At 39.3% G+C, this 26,325-nt stretch overlaps 1 protein-coding gene across 1 annotated transcript; it reads right to left on the bottom strand.

The window, feature by feature from the left end:
* Window positions 1–397: 397 nt before the first annotated feature.
* On the bottom strand, window positions 398–25,441 carry LOC116484214 (coiled-coil domain-containing protein 138-like). The gene is made up of 11 exons (XM_058428097.1): window positions 25,256–25,441; window positions 25,097–25,201; window positions 23,952–24,009; window positions 23,073–23,187; window positions 20,232–20,359; window positions 19,787–19,793; window positions 17,351–17,531; window positions 13,513–13,671; window positions 8,899–9,018; window positions 669–746; window positions 398–557 (listed from the first exon to the last, which is right to left on the bottom strand). Exons 1-11 carry the CDS (start codon window positions 25,439–25,441, stop codon window positions 423–425), a joined length of 1,272 nt encoding a protein of 423 aa, XP_058284080.1. The 3' UTR covers window positions 398–422.
* Window positions 25,442–26,325: the final 884 nt, after the last annotated feature.

The raw sequence follows: 26,325 nt of genomic DNA, 5'->3' as shown, positions 1-26,325 counted from the left end.
TTAAATATTCTTGAGATACTTCCCTATTAAAAAATTATTATGGTGAATCCCTTCCATAGCAAACATTCCAAAAAGAATGTTTGCTAAATCAAAGAGAAAAGATTAAAGCACAAGAGAAATCTTCCTGGCTTTCCATTGGAGAAATTTTCTTTCTTTTTTTTTTTTTTGAGACGGAGTCTCACTCTGTCGCCCAGGCTGAAGTGCAGTGGCACAATCTCGGCTCACTGCAACCTCCGCCTCCCAGGTTCCAGCAATTCTCCTGCCTCAGCCTCCCGAGTAGCTGGGACTACATGCCTGGCTAATTTTTTGTATTTTTAGTAGAAACGGGGTTTCACCATGTTGGCCAGGATGGTCTCGATCTCCTGACCTTGTGATCCACCCATCTCGGCCTCCCAAAGTGCGCCCAGCAGAGAAATTTTCAATCATATCAAATCATAATTCAAACTTACCTTGTAAGTTTTTGAAACTGGTGCTTTTTCTTGTTTTAAACTTTTCATTTCATGAACAGCATGGGAACTTCCTTTCAATCTCTGTATTGTGATAAACTCGTACTTCCTCTACAACAGTATATATGCATGAATTAAAGGACAATTGTATCAAAATGAGTAAACTCAAAGGCAATCATCTAAAAACATACTTGTGTCTGTAGAGAAGAACAGGCAACTTACCTGTAAATTATCTAAACGAGCTTGAACTCTTTTAGCCTGAATGTCTATCTTCCTGTTTTCTTCACTTGCTTCATTTAACTAAAGGGTAGAAAAAGTTAGATATTTCAATATAAACCTTCAACTGGTTTCATACTAAGGGTTTCTCAATCTACTATCTAATCTGGTCGATATTACTAACCAATGTAACAAAATAGAGACAGCATTCATGATTAACTTAGATCACAACTGAAGTTGTCGTTTTTCCCTAAAATATTAATGGTTTGTAAGATCATTTACTTCACTTTATGAAAAATGTACAAGACTCCAGATGTCTTAAAAGCATATACATATATTTTAGTGGAAAATGTTTTTATTAATAAGTACATTGTTACTTGAACTGTAACATATATAAAGAAAAGTATAAAATCCTAAGTATGCAGTACAATGAGCTATAACTGGGATTGCATTACTGGGATTATGTGTGTATATGTGTCTGTGTATATACTGACATGTATATATATATGGAAGAACTGACATCTTTACAATATCGAATCTTCCTATCCATGAACGTATCTTCAATTTATTTAGGTTTTATTTTCTTTTAATAATGTTTTGTTGTTTTGAAGTAGAGATGTCTTGCACATCTCTCTTTAGATTTATTCCTGGGTATCCAATTTTTTTTATTATATTATTTATGGTGTCTTACAATAAAATTTGTGATATATATACACCATGAATAGAATACTATGTGGCCATAGTAAAGAATGAAATCATGTCTTTTGCAGCTACATGGATGGAGCTGGAGGTCATTAATCCTAAGTGAAATAACTTAGAAACAGAAAATTAAATACTGTATGTTCTCATTTATAAGTCGAAGATAAACAATGGGTACACACATATGGACATAAAGATGGAAATAACAGACACTAGGGACTCCAAAAGGGAAGTGGGGAGAGGGGTAGGGGTTGAAAATTAACCTACTGGGTACAATGTTCACTATTTGAGTGAAGAGTACATTTTAGAAGCCCAGACCTCACTGTTACACAATATGTCCATGTAACAAAGCTGCACATGTACCCTCTGAATCTAAAATAATTTTCTTAAAAAATGAAAAGTGGCTTTTTTAAAAAATAAAAAAAACAACAAACCATGAGCTAGACTAAGAAAAAAGAAGAGGCTGGGAGCAGTAGCTCACACCTGTAATCCCAGCACTTTGGGAGGGTGAGGCAGGAGGATCACTTGAGCCCAGTTCAAGACCAGCCTCAGCAACACAGTAAGACCTCATCTCTACAACAAAATTTAAAAAATTAACTAGAGGTGGTGGTGCATGCCTGCAGTCCCAGCTACTAAGGAGGCTGAAGCAGAAGGGTGGTTTAAGCCCTGGAGGTTAAGGCTACAGTAAGCCATGGTCATGTCACTGCACTTCAGCCTGGGAGACAGAGGGAGACAGTCCAAAAAAAAAGGAGAGAAAAAGAAAAGGGAGAGAAGAAACAGTAGCAAAGGAAGGAAGGGAAGGAAATAGAAAAGGAAGGCAGGGGGAGGGGGGAGGGGAGGAAGGGAAGAAGGAAAGAAAAAAGAAAAGAAAAAAGGAGAAAAGATCCAAATAGATAAAATCGGAAAAATCGGAAACAAAAAGGGAGACATTACAAGTGGTACCACAGAAATACAAGGATCACTAGAGACCACAGAGATCATTATGAAACAACTATATGCCAACAAACTGGAAAACCTAGAGGAAATGGATAAACTCCTAGGCACATATAACCTACCAAGATTGAACCAGGAAGAAGTAGAAAACTAGAACAGACCAATCATAAGTAACAAGATGGAATCGTAGTAAAAAGTTTCCCAACAAAGAAAAGCCTGAACTAAATGGCTTCACTGCTGAACTGTACTTTTAAATTCACTAAATGGCTTCACTGCTGAATTACAACTTTTAAAGAACAAATACCAATTCTTCTCAAACTATCCCAAAAAACTGAAGGGTAGAGAATTCTTCCAAACTCATTGTACAAAGCCAGCACTACTATGATAACAAAACCAAACCAAGACACAACAAGAAAACTCCAGGCCAATATTCCTGATGAACATAGATGCAAAAATCCTCAACAAAATATTAGCAAACCAAATTCAACAACACACCAAAAAGATAATATACCATAACCAAGTGAGATTTATCCCAGGGACACAGGAAGGCTCAAATATGCAAATAAAAAAATGTGATAATCACGTTTTAACAGAATGAAGAGTATAACAGAATGAAGTATGAAAACCTTACGATCATTTCAATAGACACAGAAAAAGTATTTGATAAAATTCAACAACATCTCTTTACAGTAAAAAACTCTCAAAAAATTAGGTACAGAAGGAATGTACTTCACACACTAAAAGCTATATATAACAAACCCACAATTAACATCATACTGAACAGGGAAAGGCTGAAAATTTTTCCTCTGAGAACTAGAACAAGACAAGGATGCTCATTCTCACCACTCTTGTTGAACATGGTACTAGAAGTACTAGCCAGAGTAATTAAGTAAGAGAAAGAAATAAAAGACATCCAAATTGGAAATAACAGGCTGGGTGTGGTGACTCATGCCTGTTATCCCAGCAATATGGAAGGCCGAGGCAGGCGGATCACCTGAGGCCAGGAGTTCAAGACCAGCCTGGCCAACACAGCAAAACCCCATCTCTACTAAAAGTACAAAAATTGGCCAGATGTGGTGGCACATGCCTGTAATCCCAGCTACTCGGGAGGCTGAGGCAGGAAAATTGCGTGAACCCAGGAGGTGGAGGTTGCAGTGAGCAGATATCGTGCAGCTGCACACCAGCCTGGGCAACAGAGCGAGACTCCATCACAAACAAACAAAAAATTGGAAATGAGTCAAATTGTCCTCTTTGGATGACATGATCTTCAATGCAAAGAAACCGAAAGACTCCACCAAAAATTTCTCAGAACTGATAAATTCGGTAAAGTTGAAGGACACAAAATCAACATACAAAAATCGGTAGCATTTCCAAACACTAACAAACTAACCGAAAAAGAAAGAAAGAAATCTATCCTGTTTACAATGGCTACAAAAATAAAATAAAATACCTGGGAATAAATTTAACCAAGGAAGTAAAAGATTTCCATGATGAAAACTATAAAACACTGATGAATGAAACTGAAGATCACACACACACACACAAAAACAAGACATTTCATGTTCATGGACTAGAACAATTAATACTGTCAAAATCACCAAAGTCATCTAGAGATTCAACATAATGTTTATTAAAATACCAACAACATTCTTCACAGAAATAGAAAAAAATTCTAAAATGTGTTTGAAATCATGAAAGACCCCAAATAAGTGAAAGCAATCCTGTGTGAAAACAACAAAGCTGGAAGCATCACACTACCTAAACTCAAAATATACTACAAAACTACAGTAACCAGAACAGCATAGTACTGGCATAAAAACAGACACATAGACTAATGGAGCAGCATAGAGAACTCAGAAATAAATCCACACATTTACAGCCAACTGATTTTCTACAAAGGTGCCAACATTAATAAGGGAGATGACAGTCTCCTCAACAAATTGTGCAGGAAATGGATATCCATATGCCTAAGAATAAAACTAGACCCCCATCTCCTATCACAGACAAAAATCAACCCAAAATGGATTAAAGACTTTGAAATGGCCAGGCACGGTGGCTCATGCCTGTAATCCCAGCACTTTGGGAAGCCGAGGTGGGCGGATCACGAGGTCAGGAGATCGAGACCATCCTGGCTAACACAGTGAAACCCCGTCTCTACTAAAAATACAAAAAATTAGCCGGGCGTGGTGGCTGGCGCCTGTAGTCCCAGCTACTCGGGAGGCTGAGGCAGGAGAATGGCGTGAACCCGGAAGGCGGAGCTTGCAGTGAGCTGAGACTGCGCCACTGCACTCCAGCCTGGGCGACGGAGCAAGACTCCGTCTCAAAAAAAAAAAAAAAAAAAAAAAATACTTTGAAATATAAGACCCAAAACTATGAAACTACTAGAGGAAAAAACAGGAAATAGTTCAGGACACTCACCTGGGCAAAGATATTATGAATAAGACCTCAAAAGCACAAGCAACAAAAGCAAAAACAGACAAATGAGATTGGAAACAATAAAAAGAACAATGATACAACCTGCAGAATAGGAGAAAATATATGCAAACTATTCATCCAACTAGAGTGAAAATCCAGATAATACAAGGAACTCAACAGCAAAAAAATAATAATCCAAATAAAAAATGGGTAAATAATCTAACTAGATATTTCTCAAACAAAGGCACACAAACAGCCAACAGGTATATGAAAAAATGCTCAATATCACTAATCATCAGGTTAATGCAAATCGAAACCATGATCAGGTATCAATCTCATCCCAGTAAGAATGGCTATGAAAAAGACAAAAAGTAATAAACGTTGGTGAGGATGTGGAGAAGGGAAACTCTTTTACGTTGTTGGTGGGGATATAAATTAGTACAGCCATTACAAAAAAACAGTTTCAGGTTCCCAAAAAAAACAAAAAACACAACTACCATATGATCCTGCAATACCACTTCTGGATATACATTCACAGGAAAGAAAATCAGTATATTGAAGAGATATCTGCACTCCCATGTTTACTGCAGCAGTATTTGCAACAGCCAAAGTATGGAAAGTAGCCAATCTATGTGTCCATCAACAGATAAATTTATAAAGAAAATGTGGGCCGGGCGCGGTGCCTCATGCCTGTAATCCCAGCACTTTGGGAGGCCGAGGCAGGCGGATCACGAGGTCAGGAGATCTAGACTATCCTGGCTAACAGGGTGAAACCCCGTCTCTACTAAAAATACAAAAAAATTAGCCAGGCGTGGTGGCGGGCGCCTGTAGTCCCAGCTACTCTGGAGGCTGAGGCAGGAGAATGGCGTGAACCCGGGAGGCAGAGCTTGCAGTGAGCCGAGGTTGTGCCACTGCACTCCAGCCTAGGGGACAGAGTGAGACTCTCTCAAAAAAAAAAGAAAATGTGGTTATACATATTTTCTTTATACATACACGATGAAATACTATTCAGCTATGAAAAAGAACAAAATCTTGTCATTTGCAGCAACATGGATGAGCCTGAAAGACTTTATGTTAAGTGAAATAAGCCAAGCACAGAATGATAAATACCACATGTTCTTACTCATGTGGAAGCCAAAAAACAAGTTGATCTCACAGAAGTACAGAACATAATATTGGTTACTAGAGGTTGGGATGGCTGTGGAAAGGAAGGAATGTGGAGAAGTTGGTTAACAGACACAAAATTACAACTGGATAGGAGAGGCCGGGTGCAGTGGCTCAGGCCTGTAATCCAAGCACTTTGGGAGGCCGAGGCAGGTGGATCATTTGAAGCCAGGCGTTTGAGACCACCCTGGCCAACATGGTGAAACCCCATCTTTACTAAAGATACAAAAATCAGCCAGGTGTGGTGGTGGGTGCCTGTAATCCCAGATACTCGGGAGGCTGAGGCAGGAGAATCGCTTGAGTCCAGGAGGCAGAGGTTGCAGTGAGCTGAGATCATGCCACTGCACTCCTGTCTGGGCAACAGAATGAGACTCATCTCAAAAAAACAAAACAAAACAAAACAAAAAGAAGAACTAGATGGGAGGAATAAGTTCTAGCTTTATAGCACTACAGGGTAACTACAATCAACAATTTATGGTATATTTTCACATAGATAAAGAGAGGATTTTCAATATTTCCAATACAGAGAGATGATAAATGTTTGAGCTGATGGATTTGCTAATTACTCTGATCATTACATATTACTGTATCAAATATCACTGTACCCCATAATTATGCATAATTATGTCAATTAAAAATAATTTTAAAACCCCATTCAATGGAGTTCTTAAATTCAATTGATTATTTTTTAGTTTTCAAATTTCAATTTCTTTCCACAGACTTATTATATAGGCAAAAATGTACCTATGTTAGGAATTCTCTAATGAAGTTGTCAATCTATTTTTCTACTTTCTTGAACATATTAATCATTGTTTTAAAGTCATTGCCTGTTAAATTCCAATATCTGGATCACTCGCAAGTATGCTTATACTCTGGGGTTTTTTTTTTCTTCATTCTCAGTTATGCAATTCTGTCTTTTGACATGCTTATTAATTTCGTATAGAATGAAAGACATATTTTCCTCTGCTAGGCATTTAAACTGAGGAGTAAGCACATTAATCTGATCAGGAACTGTGCTTAATCAAGGCCAGGTTTCAGTTTAGGAAAGTTCTGTCTCCCTCTAATTCACCCAGTCCCAAGGCACAACGCTGCTCCTTTCAACTGAGATCTTGGGGTGTTCACTAGGACTATCTCCCCGTGATGAGGCTTGAACATTAATCCTTGCCTCCTCAGCTTGGCTGGACTTAATGAGAAATGCTTTTAAATTATTAGAAAATGTATATCCAGTGTTAGCATAAATTACTGTGTAAGTCAGTCACAGAAATAACATATCTTTTTCTTCAGCAATTTCAAAGTACACGTTATTCACCTAGCCAGGAGCTGGCTAAATATGCCCATTGCTTGTTTTTATAAATACAGTCATTTTGGAACACAGCCACGTTCATTCACTTATTGCTTATGGCTGCTCTTGCATTACGATGGTAGAGCTGGGTCACTGAGAGACGACATGGCCTACAAAGTCCAAAATACTTACTATCTAGTCCTTAACAGAAAAACTATGCTGACCTCTGATCTAATCTTAACACAGAAACCATAAAAAAGCATTCTGCCAAATTTTTTCAGTTTGTACACATTAGCTCATAAATCCAATTATCAATAGGTCCAAATATTTAGTAATCCACATATCCACCCCAATTACCACACACTCATGCAACTACATGCAAAATTATTAAGGATTACAGAAACCTAAGAGATAGGCATGGGCAACGTTTATCTATGCTAGGAATTTTTTAAATCCTCACAAGAGAGTGGTAGAATGAGACTGTAATGAGAAAAAGCGATCTCTCCATGGATAAAGTGGGATTCCAAACAGACAACAGGCCATCAAATTCATAGTCCAATAGTAACAGCCATAAATGAAATGAGGAAAGCCAAAGAATTAGATCAGGTGAGAAACAGGGTACCTATGTATCACTGCCAAGGAGGAGGATCACAACAAGTAGAGATTAAAGGGAAACAAAAGCAGAAACAGAAAAGGACAGCTGGCAAAGGAACTCTAGGAGAGTCTGAGGCTTAAGTTACGTTTTATAATCCGTACAGATTCCCAGTCCAATGCTTTCATTTTCAAAGTGACGGGGTTTACTCCAATTTCCACTCCAACATCTACTCCCCACACAATCTAATATATACATAATCATTCTCTTGTCTCTAACATACTCCTTTACTTTCACATCTTTCTGCCAAAAACTGGCAGATGGAAGGAAAAAAATAGACATAACTCACAAAACTATTTATGTTATGCAACTCTGGTATTACATATTAATCTAAATTACAATTTTTTTTTTTTGAGAGAGTCTCTCTCTGTCGCCCAGGCTGGAGTGCAGTGGCGCAATCTCGGCTCACTGCAAGCTCCGCCTCCTGGGTTCACGACATTCTCCTGCCTCAGCCTCCCGAGTAGCTGGGACTACAGGCGCCCGCCATCACACCTGGCTAATTTTTTTTTTTGTATTTTTAGTAGAGACGGGGTTTCACTGTGTTAGCCAGGATGGTCTCGATCTCCTGACCTCATGATCCGCCCACCTCAGCCTCCGAAAGTGCTGGGATTACAGGCGTGGGCCACAGAGCCCGGGCTACAATACTTATATAATTAAGTATACTGCAATGTGATACCAGTTTATAACCATGAGAACATGAGCAATGTGAGGGTCTGAGTCTAGCATGATGCCTAGGATATAAGAGATACTCAAAAATAAATGGATGTTAAATAAGTAGTGATAAATAATAAGTATTAAAGCCAGAGATCAGTACCTAAAAATGTAATTAGTTCTCAGGTTATCAGGTTTTTTTCTTTTGCTTGTCTTTTTTTCTTTTGCTTGTCAGTTGGTTGCCAGAACAAATAAAGAGAAGAAACCAAAGAGCTAAAGAATATTTTATTTACATCTGGAAGTATTTTAAAATAAAGCTAACAAATGTAATCCAAATTTTCTCTAGCTGAAACATGTTCTAAGGCTGAATTTAATTTGTTATATATAAAATATGCTTCTTAGAATGTCTTATGTCCAGTATATATTAAAACAGATCTTACCTGTTTTTTTAAGGTATCATTCAATTCTTTCAATGCATCAAAAGAGGACCTCAGTCTCTTGGCTTCTTTATTCTTTTCCTTAAGAACTTCGGTTAAGTGTTCAACTTCTGCATCATGTTGCTAGGAGGAGAAAAAAAAAAAACTCTGACCTAAAACTTGTAAGGATCGTGTATCACTAATACTATGGAATGTGAATTAATTACAAGTAAGAACTCCTTCAATCACAAAAACTTTAATCAGTGTATTTAAGCACAAGTGACTAGTGTGGCAAGTAATTTATAAAAACCATGCAATCTACCAAGATAACAACAAAATATCAAAGGCATTTACAATATACTTATTAAAACACATTAGGATTTACAAAGTAGCAATGAGTCTATTTTCTGCTTCTGCTTAGAAAAATCCACTCACACAAACTCATGGAAATATTTTGTTTGACATCATGGAATAATAAAACAGTAAAGAATTTCTGATACTCTTCAAGAGATAAGCCATGTATGGCTTTAAAAAGTGTATAATTTACATTACCTTTGAGAAATGAAAGAAATCTTTTATAAAACCAACTAATTTCTTGTCCTCATAAAGCAGCTAAAATTTTTGATGCCTGCTTTTCATCTCAAAACATGTTAAATACATAATAAAATTTAATTGCCCCAAACTATTTGACTCTTCTTAATCAGTTTTATAAATAATTCAAATCAACTTCCCCTCTAATTACATTTAAATGGGATAGCATGTTTTAGATTTTAAATGTGAATACTTAATAGTTTCACCTTTCAACTTACTTATAAAGTTTTAAAACAAGTTTCTACAGGAAATCAAAAAAATTGAATTAATTCCATTCTTCCAAGTAATGATATAAATACGATGAAAATAAGGTAATTATCTTTATACTTAATAAAAATAGATACACAAATCTAAAGAGAGAGAATCAAGAATAAGATTAAAATGGAGAGATCAGAGAATCTAAGCACTCTTTACCCCTGTGAAAAAAATCCAATATTCTAAGAAGTTAATCTTTGTATGACTTTATTACTATATTAATTCCTTAAATAACTTAGGATATAGTCACAAATACAGTTATTTTTAAAACTATTATTTTCATTGTCCAACTTTTTCCATATCTAAAAGATATTAAAAACATATGCATTCCATTTCTAGCACAGCAGGATAAGCTCAATACATTCTTCTCCCACTGATTACAGCTAAAAGCCCTAAATAAACCATAAAACAACTGACAACTATGAAAAGAAAAAAGGGGAGGACATTGTGATGGGAGAGAAAACTTGTAGAAGCAACCCTCAAGGGTAGTTTCCTGCATTTTTATTTTTCCTCTTCTCTCAACATTTTGCCTCAGGGTGGGTCCCAGACATGGAGAAGCAGAACAAAAACTTCCACTAGCTGGGGACAGTGGTGCACATCTGTAGTCCCAGCCACTCAGGAGGCTGAGGGAGGAAGATGACTTGAGGGTGCAGTGAGCTATGATGATGTCTGTGAATAGCCACTGCGCTCCAACCTGGGCAACACAGCGAGACTCTGTCTCTAAAACAATTAAAAAAAAAAATTTTTTTTTAAGTTTCCACTAAAGCTCTAAAAAATGTCCACTAAAGAATGAGAGAAAACCAGTCTTCCTGGCAAGAAAATCAGGAAGAGGGGCCCTTACGAGCCAGAGTGTGGAGAGAATCCCGCAGAAGAGAGACTCAAAAAGAGGATCCTCTCACTCTGGTGTTTATGAACCTGTGCAAATCGGGCTCACCTTTGAGCCGCTCAGGCAGGCACAGGACAGACCAAAAGCAGTAGAGCAAACGCTTGGAGAATGGAGCTCAGTTTAAAACTATTACCTAAGTCTTAGCTAACACTTCAATGCCTCTTTACCTGCACAAAAAAGACCCAGAACATCATTCTCAGTAAACTATTGCAAGGACAAAAAAACCAAACACCGCATGTTCTCACTCATAGGTGGGAATTGAACAATGAGAACTCATGGACACAGGAAAGCGGAACATCACACTCTGGGGACTGTTGTGGGGTGGGGGGAGGGGGGAGGGACAGCATTAGGAGATATACCTAACGCTAAATGACGAGTTAATGGGTGCAGCAAATCAACATGGCACATGGATACATATGTAACAAACCTGCACACTGTGCACATGTACCCTAAAACCTAAAGTATAATAATAAAAAATAAAAAATAAATTAAAAAAAAAACGCAAGCAGATAAATGTTCAAAACATATATAATAAAAAAAAAAAAAAAAAAAAAAAAAGACCCAGAGCAGCACAGCAAAAGCTTTGAGAAATGCATTAGGATTTTAAACCGTTACCCAAGTCTCAGACCAACCTTTAAGAGGCACAGGCACAAGACAACTCCACAGCAACATTGCAAAGGCTTTGAAAGCTGAACTGAGATAAGAACCACTGCCCAGAGGAGGTGAGAAAAAACTGAGGCCTGGCCAGGCACGCCTGTGATCCCAGCACTTTGGGAGGGCGAGGCAGGTGGATTGCTTGAGGTCAGGAATTCAAGACCAGCCTGACCAACATGGTGAAACCCTGTCCCTACTAAAAATACAAAAATTAGCCGGGCATGGTGGTGGGCACCTGTATTCCCAGCTACTCAGGAGGCCGAGGCAGGAGAATTGCTTGAACCCAGGAGGTGGAGGTTGTAGTGAGCCGAGATTGTGCCACTGCGCTCCAGCCTGGATGATAGAGCGAGAGTATCTCAAAAAAAAAAAAAAAAAAAAAAAGTGAGGCCTAAATCTAATTGAGCTGAATGCTTTAAAATCAACAATATTCTCCAGAAGGTAACAATAGAACCCAAAATCTATACATTAACCAGACGGTCTTGAATATACCCTAAAAATCACTGAACATACGAAGAACCAAAGAATGTGACTAAGCCTCAAGAAAAAAAGATAATCAACAGATCCCAATCTTGAGATGATACAGGTGATACATAGTTTTTAAACTATGCTCCATGAGGTAAAAGTAAATATATATAAACATAAATATAAAGACAGAAATGCTTATGAAGAAAACAAAAATAAATTTCTTAAACAACTTGAAATTTTAGAATTTTTAAATATCAAAAATAAAAATTTCGGCTGGGCACGGTGGCTCACGCCTGTAATCCCAGCACTTTGGGAGGCCAAGGCGGGCAGATCACGAGGTCAGGAGATCGAGACCATCCTGGCTAACACAGTGAAACCCCATCTCTACTAAAAATACAAAAAATTAGCCGGGCAAGGTGGCGGGCGCCCGTAGTCCCAGCTACTCGGGAGGCTGAGGCAGGAGAATGGCGTGAACCCCTGGGGGACGGAGCCTGCAGTGAACCAAGATCACGCCACTGCACTCCAGCCTGGGCGACAGCGAGACTCTGTCTCAAAAAAAAAAAAAAAAAAAAAATTTTCACTAGATAGGCTCAATAGCAACATGGAGATTAAAAAAGAAATAACGAACTTTAAGATGGATCAAGAAACTATCTGAAGAACACTGAAGAAAATAATGGGAAAAAAAGGAACGGAGCCTCAGAAATCCGTGGGGAAACAGCACAAGGAGTCACTAGAGATCCAGGAGGAGACAAGAAAGAAAGTGGAAAAAATATTTGATGAAATATTGGCTGAAGATTCCCCAAATTTGGCAAAAGACAGAACTTTCCAAATTCAAGAAGCTCGGTTAACCACAAACAGAACAAAGTGAAAGAAAAGTATGTCAAGAAACACTGTAAATAAGCTGCTACTGAAAACCAAAGATAAAGAAAAATCATAAAATGATGCTATTAACATGACATTCTGGAAAAGGCAGATGTACTGGGACAGAAAATAGGTCCGTGGTTGCCAAGGGCTGAGGCTGGAGGAAAGGGATAGCTACAAGAGAGCGTAAGGGAACTGCTGGCGAGCTGAACTACTCTTGATCTTGATGATGGTTGTGATTACAAAACTGAATGCATTTTTCCAAACTCATAGAAATGTACAACAGACAACGAATTTTACTCCAAGTAAGTTACATGTACAGTAATATATGTCTTGATATGAAGCAAAGTATATTATACCACCTATGTAATATCCTTGCCAAAAATATTTTGTCTACATATTATCATTAGGAAGCAATCAGGCAAATCTGCAATGTGACATATAAGACTGCTGGCCCGAATTCTTCAAAGATGGTGAGGTTGAGTGCTCTAGATTCAAAGAAACCAGAAAGATATAACAACCAAATATAACGCATGAATCTTGTCTAGTTCCTTGATCAAACAAACATACAACCCCCTCCACAAACAATAAAAGACATACTGAAGACCAATTGAGAAAGTAAACACGGACTATAAATAAGTTATTTAGTTAGCATTAATTTCCTGATATGCTAATGGTCTGGAGAATGTATTCTTAAGAGATACATACTGAGGTATTTAGGGACAGAATCATGATTTTTACAAACTACTTTCAAATGGATCAGAAAAAATGTGTGTGTGTGTGTGTGTGTGTGTGTGTGTGTGTAGGTGTGGAGGGGAGGAGGAAGGGAATGAGAAATAAGCAAATGTGGCAAAATGTTAGTAACTAGTGAATCTAAGAAGAAAAGAAGAAATACACCACTCTAAAATCAAAGGCTATATAGTTACCTCTTTTATAATTTGAAATCTTGTAAGAACCTCTTCTTCGACACCTTTAATTTTACTCAAGGCATTTTCACGTCTGAAAAGCAGTTGTTCTCTTTCAAGTAAAAAATGTTCTCGCTTTTGAAGTTCTTCAGCAAATTTCTGTTGTGCTGCAGTTTCACACTGTATCAAAATGACAGATTTTAATACTCTTGAAAAGTCACAAATTCTGCAAATTATATTCCTATTGGCTGACACTGTGGTTTAACCAAGTGGTTTTCAGGAATACAGGAGTACCTAAGGACAACCTGGATTACAGTAGCTAGACTAGTATAGCAAGTAAATTTGCACAGAAATTATATCTTGATTTTAAATGATATGATACTATAGTAAGAGTCCACTGTGATGATGCAAGAGAATTTGGGGTCCAAAATGGATCAGCACTATGCAGATTTAGTTCCCGATCCAGCTTAAATTCCATGCTCTGCTTCCACATCATAGTCCACTATTTTACCTATACCCTCCACTCCCTCATCTTGTTGTCTATCACCTTGGGCTGAAAGAACGAGGTCTGGATAAGCACCCTGACCATCTTCCCTGGCCCCATGCTACTCAGCTAAGTACCACTGGAGAAATAAAAAAAAATCACACACCGTGAAAAGTGGCCCCATTACAAATTCATGGTCTCAATCCTGTACTAGATTCTTAATGCAGTCCAAAAATCTTTTTATATGTTCACAGCCATCTCTCTCTCCCTCATTTTCCAAAATGTCTATTTTGAGCCTTCTCCGTTCTATTAACTTGGAATACATCATGTCCTATATTCTACTCTCTGTGAATAGCCTGGTCTCTAACTTCACAGGGAAAAAACAGAAGACAGCACAAGAAAACATCAATCTCTTTCTCATAAAATACATATATACATGCGTCTCCTTCCCTCATTAAAAAGGCAGGCTCAGGATCATATTGCCTTAAGCCATCCTGTGAAGACTGCTCTGCTGATTATCCCTCTATTATTTTCAACCTCTCCCACCCCATCTGAACTAAGTCTCTCTTGGCCCCACCCACTCACCTCCTCCCCTTTACAACCATCTACATTTGCTGAGGTCTCTTATTTCAGAATCACTCCTCAACTCACTTAAGACTGGCTTCAGCCCACATTCCTCTTACCTATTTCTAAACCTAGAGGTCACTTTTCAGTCCTTATTTTACTGATTCTCTCAATAGCATTTTATACTGCTGTCCCTTTCCTCCAACTTAAAATGCTCTCCTTCATTGGTTTCCATGACACCATCCTCCTAGTTTTCCACTAACTCTCTCTGGCCATGGCTTCTCAGGCTCCTTTATAGGCTCTGCTTCCTCTACTGTCACTTAATTGCTAATATTCCTCAGGATTTGGGCTGGAGCCATTTTCCTTCTCATTCCTTATACTCTTTCTGCTTAATGATATCCACTCAATGGCTAAAATTACCAAGTATATGCTAATTGTTCCCAACTTACAACTGCTCAGATCTTTCTCACAGGCTCCAAAGTCAAGTCCAAACAGCCTACTTAACATCCCCACCAAGGTGATGGGGATATCTATTACCTCAAACATTTATTCTTTCTTTGTGTTGAGAACATTACAATTCTTCTCTAGCTACTTTAAAATATACAATAAGTTATCATTAACTATAATTTCCCTATTGTACTAGTAAATACTGAAACTTACTCCTATCTAACTGTATTTTTGTACCCATTAACTAACCTCTCTTCACCCCTGCTACCCTTGCCCTCCCAGCCTCTGGTAACCACCATTCCATCTCTATTTCTATGAGATCCACTTCTTTAGTTCCCACCCCACATGAGTGAGAACATGCAATGTCTGTTCTTCTGTGCCTGGCTTATTTCTCTTAATATGACGACCTCCAATTCTATCTATGCTGCCATCAACGATAGGATTTCATTCTTTTTATGGCTGAATAATATTCCATTGTGTATAGATACCACATTTTCTTTATCTGCCAACGGACACTTAGATTGACTCCATATTTTGGTTATTATGAACAGAGCTGCAGTGAACATGGGAGTGCAGGTATCTCTTCGACACACTGTTTTCTTTTTTGGGGGATATACCCAGGAGTGGGATTGCTGGATCATACGGTAGTTCTACTTATAGTTTAAGGAACCTCCGAAGTGTTTTCCACAGTGGCTGTACTTACAAAGTAAATGTTAAAGTCAGATTAAACTATAGACTGATTTGGCCAGGCACGGTGGCTCATGCCTGTAATCCCAGCACTTTGGGAGGCCGAGGCGGGCAGATCACGAGGTCAGGAGATCGAGACCATCCTGGCTAACACAGTGAAACCCCGTCTCTACTAAAAATACAAAAAAAAAAATTAGCCAGGCGTGGTGGTAGGCACCTGTAGTCCCAGCTACTCGGGAGGCTGAGGCAGGAGAATGGCGTGAACCTGGGAGGCGGAGCTTGCAGTGAGCCGAGATTGCGCCACTGCACTCCAGCCTGGGCAACAGAGTGAGACTCCGTCTCAAAAAAATAAACAAATAAAATAAAAAATAAACTATAGACTGATTAAACCAGCTAATCCATTGTACTTCATTTTTTTCTTATTAAGCATCTTTATGTTTGCTACAAATGATAGATATATCCTTGCAATCTTGCCTATTCTTTTTTATCCTATAAAGTGCTATCAAAGGAATCTTCCTAAAACCTGACTTTACTCTGACAATCCTTTGCTTAAAAACTTGTAAAATACCCAGCCTGAGTTTTCATTATTTTCTTTCCTCCAGACAGGCTAATAAATGCACAATTGGACAATCATTGCTTTTCAGAATGCCTCTCATTTCCAATTCCTTATACCTGGAATGCCCTTTCCACTATTATCTTTCTCAAAGACCAGTTTAAGTCTCTCCCTAAACTTTTCCTGGTGATTTTAGGCTAAAATAATCTTTTTCTAAAATGCTATGGTAATTACAATCTGAATTATTTTGACAAAACGAAATGCTGGTTTTAAAGAAATGCTTAACTATTTCATGTGTTTCCAATGGAAGAATTTCAAACAGATACTGTGCATTACATACACTTCTGCTTCCTTCTCTACCTCTCGTGGATGCTTAATATATAAATTATACTCTTTAGGCTGGGCGCTGTGGCTCACGCCTGTAAACCCAGCACTTTGGGAGGCCAAGCGGGGGCAGATCACCTGAGGTCAGGAATTCAAGATCAGCCTAGCCAACATGGTGAAACCCCATCTCTACTAAAAATACAAAAAATTGGCTGGGTGGGGTGGCGTGCACCTGTAATCCCAGCTACTCAGGAGGCTGAGGCAGGAGAATCACTGGAACCCAGGCGGTGGAGGCTGCAGTGAGCCAAGATCACACCACTGCACTCCAGCCTGGGTGACAGAGCAAGACTCCATCGCAAAAAAAAAAAAAAAAAAATACACTTTAGAAACAAAAAACCCCAAAGGCAGATAACAAGCAAATGTTAAGAGTTCAATTTTGATGAGAGTTGACAAGTGGACTCTTTATATATAAGTACTTAAAACAATAAAGCTAGAGCATCTACATCAAAAAGCATACTTTATCAGACTTTATTGCTTAAGTAAGGATGGGATGGAAATCAAATAAAATACAAGACAGTCTGAAACACACACCTAAAAATAAAAACACCACTGTCTCTATTTTCTCTCAGCCATTGTATTTTTCCCTTCATTAGTCCCTATAATTTGAGTTTGTCCCCTTCTGTCCTTGTCTTGACAAACTTATCTAAAATAATTAAAATGAAATATATTCAAATTTTATAAATGCTTGGTTCTTAGAACATAAATATTTCTGAATTCTCGATTCAGTATTTAGTTCTTACCTGCAGTTTCAGATGTATATGAAATAATTCATCATATATCTGACTGATCTGATGTGGAAGTAAACTCCGATTGTCTGATGCTTTAGATTTTGGATAGCTGACAGATTTCAAAGGAGAGTCACCTGCATCACTACAACACTCAGTCCGAGGTCTCGATGAGGTCATATTAGTTGCAGGGCAACTGCAAACAAAATAACATTTGCGTTATAAACTTTATTAACTTATTGTTTCAAATATTCTCAGAGTAACCTTTAGGAAGAGATGCTTTAAGTACAAATTATAACATTAAAAAGTTTCAAGAGAGACGAAGAATAATATAGCAAATATGGTAAAGTGGTAACATCGGAAAATTTGGGTGAAGGGTATACAGCAACTGATTGCCCTATCTTTGCAACTTTTCTGTAAGTCTGAAGTGATTTCAAAATAAAATATTTTAAAGGATATAAAAAGACATTGCCGAGAAATGGAAAGCAACCTCAGAAGCCCCTCCCTCTCTCCCCTAAACCAAATTTACCACTAATGCAAATAAGTGTTACATGCTGCTTCACTTTGCTGTTTAATCTCCACTACTTACATTTTAAGTCCTTGTTTTGCCTTTTATATTTTATATGTAATTGTATTAACATAATTTCTATAACTTCTTTTAGCAGGTTCACAAATCTTCACTGTATATCCTATTTTGCAAACACTGTATACAGCATCCTCCTACAGGTGGAAATTTGAGCTGCTTTGGCTATACAGATGGTACACAGTCTTGTACATGGCTTCTGGTGCACAAGTTTAAGAGTTTCCTGAGGGTGGCCGGGCGCGGTGGCTCACGCCTATAATCCCAGCACTTTGGGAGGCCGAGGTGGGCGGATCATGAGGTCAGGAGATTGAGACCATCCTGGCTAACACAGTGAAACCCCGTCTCTACTAAAAATACAAAAAAAAAAAAAAAAAAAAATTAGCCGGACGTGATGGCAGGCGCCTGTAGTCCCAGCTACTCGGGAGGCTGAGGCAGGAGAATGGCGTGAACCCAGGAGACAGAGCTTGCAGTGAGCCCAGATCGTGCCACTGCACTCCAGCCTGGGCGACAGAGCGAGACTCCGTCTCAAAAAAAAAAAAAGTTTCCTGAGGGTATATAAGTAGTAGCAAAATTGCTAGATCACAGGGTGTATGTGCAGATTCAACTTTACTAGTGATGCCAAATTGTTTTCCAAAGTGGCTGTATCAATTTACTCTCCCAACAGCAGCAGATAAGTGAGTTCCTCTTGCTTGATATCCTTGCCAGCACTATACTGTCAGAATTTATTTTCTTCTAACAATTAGAGTATAAAATGCTCTCGCCCAGTGGTTTTTTTTCGTTTTTTTGTTTTGTTTTCTGAGACGGCGTCTCGCTCTGTCGCCCAGGCTGGAGTGCAGTGGCGCGATCTCGGCTCACTGCAAGCTCCCCCTCCCAAGTAGCTGGGACTACAGGGGCCCGCCACCACGCCCAGCTAATTTTTTTGTATTTTTTTTTTTAGTAGAGACGGGGTTTCACCGTGTTAGCCAGGATGGTCTGGATCTCCTGACCTCGTGATCCGCCCAACTCCGCCTCCCAAAGTGCTGGGATTACAGGCACGAGCCACTGTGCCCGGCCGACGGAGTCTCGCTCTGTCGCCCAGACTGGAGTGCAGTGGCACAATCCCAGCTCACTGCAACCTCCGCTTCCCAGGTTCAAGTGATTCTCCTGCCTCAGGCTCCTGAGTACTGGGACTACAGGCACGTGCCACCACGCCTGGCTAATTTTTTGTATTTTTAGTAGAGACAGGGTTTCACCATGTTAGCCAGGATGGTCTCGATCTCCTGACCTCATGACCCACCCGCCTCGGCCTCCCAAAGTGCTGGGATTACAGGCGTGAGCCACTGCGCCTGGCCAACGCTCAGTGGTTTTAACTTGCACTAGACTCATGGAAGCCCCAGCTTTAAAAAGGGAGGGGGGTGTCTTCCATTATACTCCATTTTGAACAGACAACAGAGAAGCAAAAATAAAACATAGTATGAATTTTTTAAAATGAAAAGCTTCACTTCACTCAGTTCAGCAAATGCCCTAAAAGCGAAAGGCACAGTCACAGAGCTCTACTTGCCTGTCTAGGTTCCCGACTCACCAATCCCTGGCCTCAGCATTTCTTAATTTTGTCTTTCAAATATGAGGTTGGTGCAAAAGTCATTGCGGCTTTTGCCATTACTTTTAATGGAATACAAGCAACATTTTCTTTATACCTTATCCCATGTTTTCCACTGGGAAAATCGACCATATAGCAGGAAACACAAGTCCCGACAGAATTATTTTTCATCTTCCTCAAATGATGAGAATAATGGGACAAAGGAAAACGAAGGAGAGAGAAAAGAGGAAAATGAATGTTGTTGTGTGTAGACCATAATACCGGCACCAGTATTATCGGTATTATCAACAGGGCAACTCAAAGTCTTGTAGCCCAGAGGGTGAAGGGTGCCGTTTCTGGTTGTCTCATTCCTTGAAATCCTGCCACAACTATGAAATGCAGCCAGATACACAGAAAACTGCTGGCAGTTCAGTGCCCAGAAATCCATACTTTAAATAATCTGGAGTATTTTCTCAAAATATTGTAGTCAAATACTATCACAATCATCTACTGTTATTAATTTATTTTGATAAATTTTGAGGGTACATGAATATTACTGAAAAATAATGAAGTTTAATTTTCTCTGCTCCTTTAGATTAATAAGAGGCACAGTAACTATCTCCTGGCTTACAGAAGTTCAGAACACAGAAATATGCAGACTCTTGGGGGCCAGTGTTATTACTAGGAGGGAAGTTTCATGTACTCTGTTTGACAAAGTTACTACTTAATTGATTGTTCTAAAATATTTATTTTACCTTTTTCTATTTCTTTAAAAGACTGCTTGGTTATTTTGGAGGTACTAACTCTATAATCATTTCCAATTAACTCTTCTTCTGTTTCCTGTTTCTTCAAATCATGGAAAGAATCCAGTTCATCATCTAGGCTTTAAAAAAATAATTGTATCACAGCAATCTAGAAGTTTACTATAGCATTTTAAAAAGATAAAACTGCTTTTCAAATATTAAAAGCATAACAACTGAGAAAAATGTAAAAACATTTTTTAAACTGCAAAATGTAAACATGTAAAAAGGAAAAATGTAAAAAGTAACAGTCACTGATCATTGATAACCCACTACAAGCATCTTTTTCTACACATTAAATAGACTTTATTTAAAATGACATATACCTACCTGTGGTATACTCTACAGCTAAGGAACACTTTAGTTTGACTCCCAGTAATCTGTTATCTATAAGGTAGTTTTAGCTAAAATAATGTGCATAAGGAAACTAAACCTAAAAAGGTCAAATAACTAACGGGTGACATAACAAGTGGAAAGTGGAGCAGAACTAGCATCCCAGGTGTTCTCTCCAAAAAGACAATCTGAGTTGAAATTTTTAGAATAGTATTGTTCAAAAGCAACATAATGCAAGTCATACAGGTAATTTAAAATTTTCTAGTAGCACATTAAAAAAATAAATTTTAAAAATATTATTTAATATATAGTATATCTAAGAGATCATTTCAACATGTAATCAATGTTAAAAATTATTAGGATAGAACAGGCATAGTGGCTCATGCCTGTGATCTCAGCACTTTGGGAGGCCGAAGTGGGAGTCTCTTGAGCCCGGGAGTTCAAGACCAGCCTGGACAACACAGTGAGATTCTGTCTCTACAAAAAAAAAATAAATTAAATTAAATAAATTAGCCAGGAGTAGTGATGCACATCTGTAGTCCCAGCTACTCAGAAGGTTGAGGTGAGAGGATCGTCTGAGCCCAGGAGTTGCAGGCTACAGTGAGTTACAATTATGCCACTGCACTCACAGCCTGGGCAACAGGAGCATGACCCCGCCCCCTGCAAACCCACATACACACACACGAAATTAAGATATTTTACATTATTTTATCCATGCTTATTTATTTTTTGAGACGGAGTCTCACTGTCACCCAGGTTGCAGTGCCGTGGCGTGATCTTGGCTCACTGCAACGTCTGCCTCCAGGTCCAAGCAATTCTCCTGTCTCAGTCTCCTGAGTAGCTGGGACTACAGGCACCTGCCACCATGCCTGGCTAATTTTTGTTATCTATGCTAAGTCTTAGAAAGCCAGTGTGTATATGACACTTACAGCATATCTCAATTCAGACCAGCCCCATTTCAAGTACTCAATAGGAACATGTGGCCTGTTGCTACTGTGCTGGACAGCATAGTTTCAGACCAGATCACAACTAGGGGTCCAATGTTATGAAAACCTTCATAGGCCAAAACCTTTAGATTATAGTTTAGAATTATACCCAGGTCATTATTTAAAAAATGATAAAACTCAGTTAAAAAGAAAACATTTTCCATGAATTTATAATTATTACCTTAAAAGCAATTTTCACTTTCCTTACCCTACATTCAACATAGCTCATGTCTAAATCCTAAATCTAGATCAACTAGATTTTGTGAGTGCAACATGAAATAGTAATAACAATGATAATAAATAACACTTGAGTACTTATTATTTACTCACAACTGTTCAAAGTGTGTTACACAGATTAACTTAAGTAGAGAAAGAGAAAACTGTATTAAAAAAAAGTCACGCTCCCAAATACTAATTATGTAACATACAGATACTTCAGGCATAATTATTTTTTCTCTCCACAATTATCTCAACATTTCATGTTATATATGTATACATCTTTATTTCAAAATGCTTACTCCTTCTTGATATCCATAGCATTTCTTTCTGCCACATATTTTTAGCATTAAATAATATCCAACTTAGATCTTTATTTTACCTTAGCTTCCAGTTTTTATACTTTTTCCCCACAGTAAATAGTATCTTCCTTACAGAACGGCAACTTCTTTTAACCCAGCACTGTATCCTACATACTCTGCAGTTACCATCTCCCCAGACCGCCTTCTTCAATCTCTCTCTCTCAATCACCTAAATACAATGCGTACCACAATACCAGACACACCAGAGATAGTAAAATGCTGCCGCCTAACAAAACCTGTATGGCAGTTTTTTTTGTAGTTCCTTTTTTTTTTTTTTTCTTTCTTCAGGACAGGGTTTTGCTCTTGTCACCCAGGCTGGAGTGCAATGGCGCAATCTTAGCTCACTGCAACCTCCACCTTCTGGGTTCAAGTGATTCTCCTCACTCAGCCTCTCAAGTAGCTGAGATTCCAGACGCACACCACCACGCCCGGCTTATTTTTCTATTTTTTAGTAGAAACGGGGTTTCACCATGTTGGCCAGGGTGGTCTCGAACTCCAGACCTCAGGTGATCCACCCACCTCGGTCTCCCAAAGTGCTGCGATTACAGGCGTGAGCCACCTCACCTGGCCCATAGTTCCTTTTCTAAAACAATTTTTTTTAAAGAAAGGGAGCAGAGTCTTCATTTGGTTCCCAGATGAATAACCATAAACATATGCTAATCTTTTACATTATATAAATAACTTTCCATTATGCCACTAAACATAATGCTAGGTCTGTGCTTTTATTACAGAGATTCTCAGTAAAAATTAATAAGTGACTTGCTTCAACTATTTAGCAGGCTCCAGACTGCCTTATACTTGTTCTCAGGAAAGAGCAAAAATATAACCTGCCCTTTTCTCTTTCTCAGTTTCTTGAGATACTGAGGGGGTAGCAACAGTAAAGTTTCAGGGTACTTTACCAATTCACATTTGCAGGCTTGAATAAGCTGCACAATGGTGTTCTATAATGCTTGCTTTCATCAGAATATTTTAACGATGAACCAACTTTATCTCCAGAGTAGATATCCAAATCACCTGTCAATGACCAAGAAACCACGAAAGATTACCAGAATAATGTATCACAAAATATCTGGCACTGGCCATAAGTCTACATAATATTTTTAAAATCTTCTCTCTCAAATTATTTTTTTCTTTTTTTTTTTTTTTGAGACAGAGTCTTGCTCTGTCGCCCAGGCTGGAGTGCAGTGGCGCGATCTCAGCTCACTGCAAGCTCCGTCTCCCGGGTTCACACCATTCTCCTGCCTCAGCCTCCAGAGTAGCTGGGCCACAGGAGCCCGCCACCACACCCGGCTAATCTTTTGTATTTTTTTTTTTAGTAGAGACAGGGTTTCACCGTGTTAGCTAGGATGGTCTTGATCTCCTGACCTCGTGACCCACCCGCCTCAGCCTCCCAAAGTGCTGGGATTAACAGGTGTGAGCCACCACGCCCGGCCTATTTTTTTCTTTTTTGAGACTGAGTTTCGCTCTTGTTGCCCAGGCTGGAGTGTAGTGGTGCCATCTCGGCTCACTGCAACCTCTGCCTCATGGGTTCAACCAATTCTCCTGCCTCAGCCTTCCGAACAGTTGGGATTACAGATGCCCACCACCATGCTTGGCTAATTTTTTATGTTTAGTAGAGACGGGATTTCACCACGTTGGCCTGGCTGGTCTCGAACTCCTGACCTCAGGTGATACACCTGCCTCGGCCTCCCAAAGTGCTGGGATTACAGGCGTGAGCCACCACGCCCGGCCTCAAATTAAATTTTTGAAACCCCCAAATACACAAAATACTGGCTTACCTGGGGAAGTTAGAGTTCTTCTCTTACATTTAGAATGATAAAAATTTGAAAAATCGTACTAAAAAAAGATATTTGTTTACTAAGACTCAATTTACTGTCTCAAAATATTTCCCCACAAATTACATATTAATTACAAAGGTTAGAGTGGAGAAATCTTGTAGACACCATCTTAACCAAGTGATCAAAGTTAATATCAATAATGTGACAAACCAACATCATGTACCTCCCCACAGCAGGCCACACATCACTCATCTCATGCTCCTGCCAAAAATACATAATCAATCTAATGAAGAAGCATCTATAAGATAAACCCAAACGGAGAAACACTCCAATAAATAATTCTTACACTTTTCAAAAAAACCAATCTTGCAGAAAACAAAGGCTGCGAACCTGTTCCAGATTAAAGGCAACAAAAAGGACAATCAAATGCAATCAATGCTGGTTCTTGGATTGGATCTGCACTAAGAAAAAATTTTCCTATAAAAGGTATTATCGAGATAATTGCTGAAATTTCATACGAACTCTAGATTACCAAATATTATACCAATTCTAATTTTCCTGAAAATATTACTGTGGTTATTAAAAGAGAACATCCTTATGCTTAGGAAAAATACACAAGTTATTTCTATTTAGAGGTAAAGGGGCATGATGCCTGCAAATTACCCTCAAATAGTTCAAAGGGGAAAAAATGCATGTGTAGGGAGAGAAGGGGAGAGAACCAATGGTAAAGCAAATGTGGCAAAATATTAATTTGTGAATGCAAGTGAAGGTACAAGGAATTCTTGGTACTACTGTAGCAACTTTTGAGTAAGTCTGAAATTACTTCGAAATAAGCCTCTTTTAAAAAGCAATTCAATTGTTTTCACAACTCCATTCACATCACTGCAAAAAAAAGCTGAATAATACTTTATCTAACACCACACCATGCCCGTATACCATGAGCACAGAGACATAGGTGAAGCGGCACCCCGCGCCCCCGCGCCCCTGCAGCACAACACCCGCCCTTCCCGCCCGCTTCCACTAGGCCCAAGCCGCAGCCACAGCGGGAGTGCAGGCGCCCGGACCAGAGCCGCTGCGTGCCCCCAGGCCGGCTGCGCGGGGCACGGGGTGGGCCACCCCGCAGCAGCAGGAGCCCACCCGCGTACCTCGGACGGCGGCTTCACCTCGTCAGGGCAGCTGCTCCCGAGTCCGTAGCGGCTTTTGAGACGCTCCACTACCAAATCCTGCCCCGGTGGCTTGACGACCTTTGGCTCCACAGCACACCGCAACCGCAGCGGTCTCCCCAGGAACCGCGTTCAACAAACCCGCGGCGCGACGCGACGCGGCCGCAGTGCATCACTACGTGCCAGGCCCCGCCCCCTGAGGCACGCACGGCGGCAGGGAAAGGGCGGGGCGGGACTGGAGGACCCTGAGAAAGCAGCCCGGCTTGACCGCGCGTCCTGCAAGTTTCTCGTGCTAGCACTGCAGACCTGGTAACAGAAGTATCGCATCTCCCCGCGCTAGTGCTGCCTTTGCCGCCTGGGTGCCACAGGTGGAGGGGAACCGAGGCCCCACACCTGCCTGCAGCGCTCCGCTGCAGCTCCATTTAACCTGTAAATTGGTGTGCGTTTGCACTCACCACATAGACCTGTCGTTCTATCAGAAGTGACCTTTGCTAACTGACATATAAAAGAAAAACCAAGAGTATATCTGAGCCGGGAGTAGTGGCGCGCGTGTAGTCCCGGCTGCTAGGGAGGCTGAGGCGGGAGCATTGCTTTGAGCCTGGGAGTTACATCTATCCTGGGTAACATAGCAAGACTCCCATCTCTTAAAATTAAAAAAAAAAAAAAAAAAGGAAAGCTGAGCATAGACATTGCAGATTACCTCACTTTCCCTGTGTTCCATATGGGGTATAACAGGGTATTAAAAAGAATAGTTAGAATGTAAGCACCCTGGAAAAAAAAATTTTTTTTTGAAAAGAAAAAAGCTTTTGCCAATACCTACAACAATGCTAACCGTAGTATACATCAGCCTGAAAACCTATGTTAAACAAAACTGACTGAGGGGAACTGTACAACCACTTCACTTTTCTCATTCATAAAATTACAGTGGTGTCATCTTTTACTTTTCTAAATTGTGACTGTCAGCTGCATCTCTGGACTAACAACTCCTAAATTCTCTGGATTAAAGTTCCCAAATGCCCAAGTTTTATAAAATCTATACTTCAGGAGTTATTATCTGAAAACTACTTAAGCCATACTTTTTGCCATAAAGTACCATTTAAGATGTACAAATAATGAATTTTATTCTATCTTTAAGCAGATTTTAATGAGACAATGTAAAATCCAGTTTAAAAGGAAAGATACATATCATCATGGGTTTAGACCACATCAGT

This window comes from Hylobates moloch, unplaced genomic scaffold (genome assembly GCF_009828535.3).
Source record: "Hylobates moloch isolate HMO894 unplaced genomic scaffold, HMol_V3 SCAFFOLD_15, whole genome shotgun sequence".
NCBI lineage: Eukaryota > Metazoa > Chordata > Mammalia > Primates > Hylobatidae > Hylobates > Hylobates moloch.
Note: the sequence above shows the minus strand (reverse complement) of the source record. Positions and strands in the feature narration are given on the sequence as shown.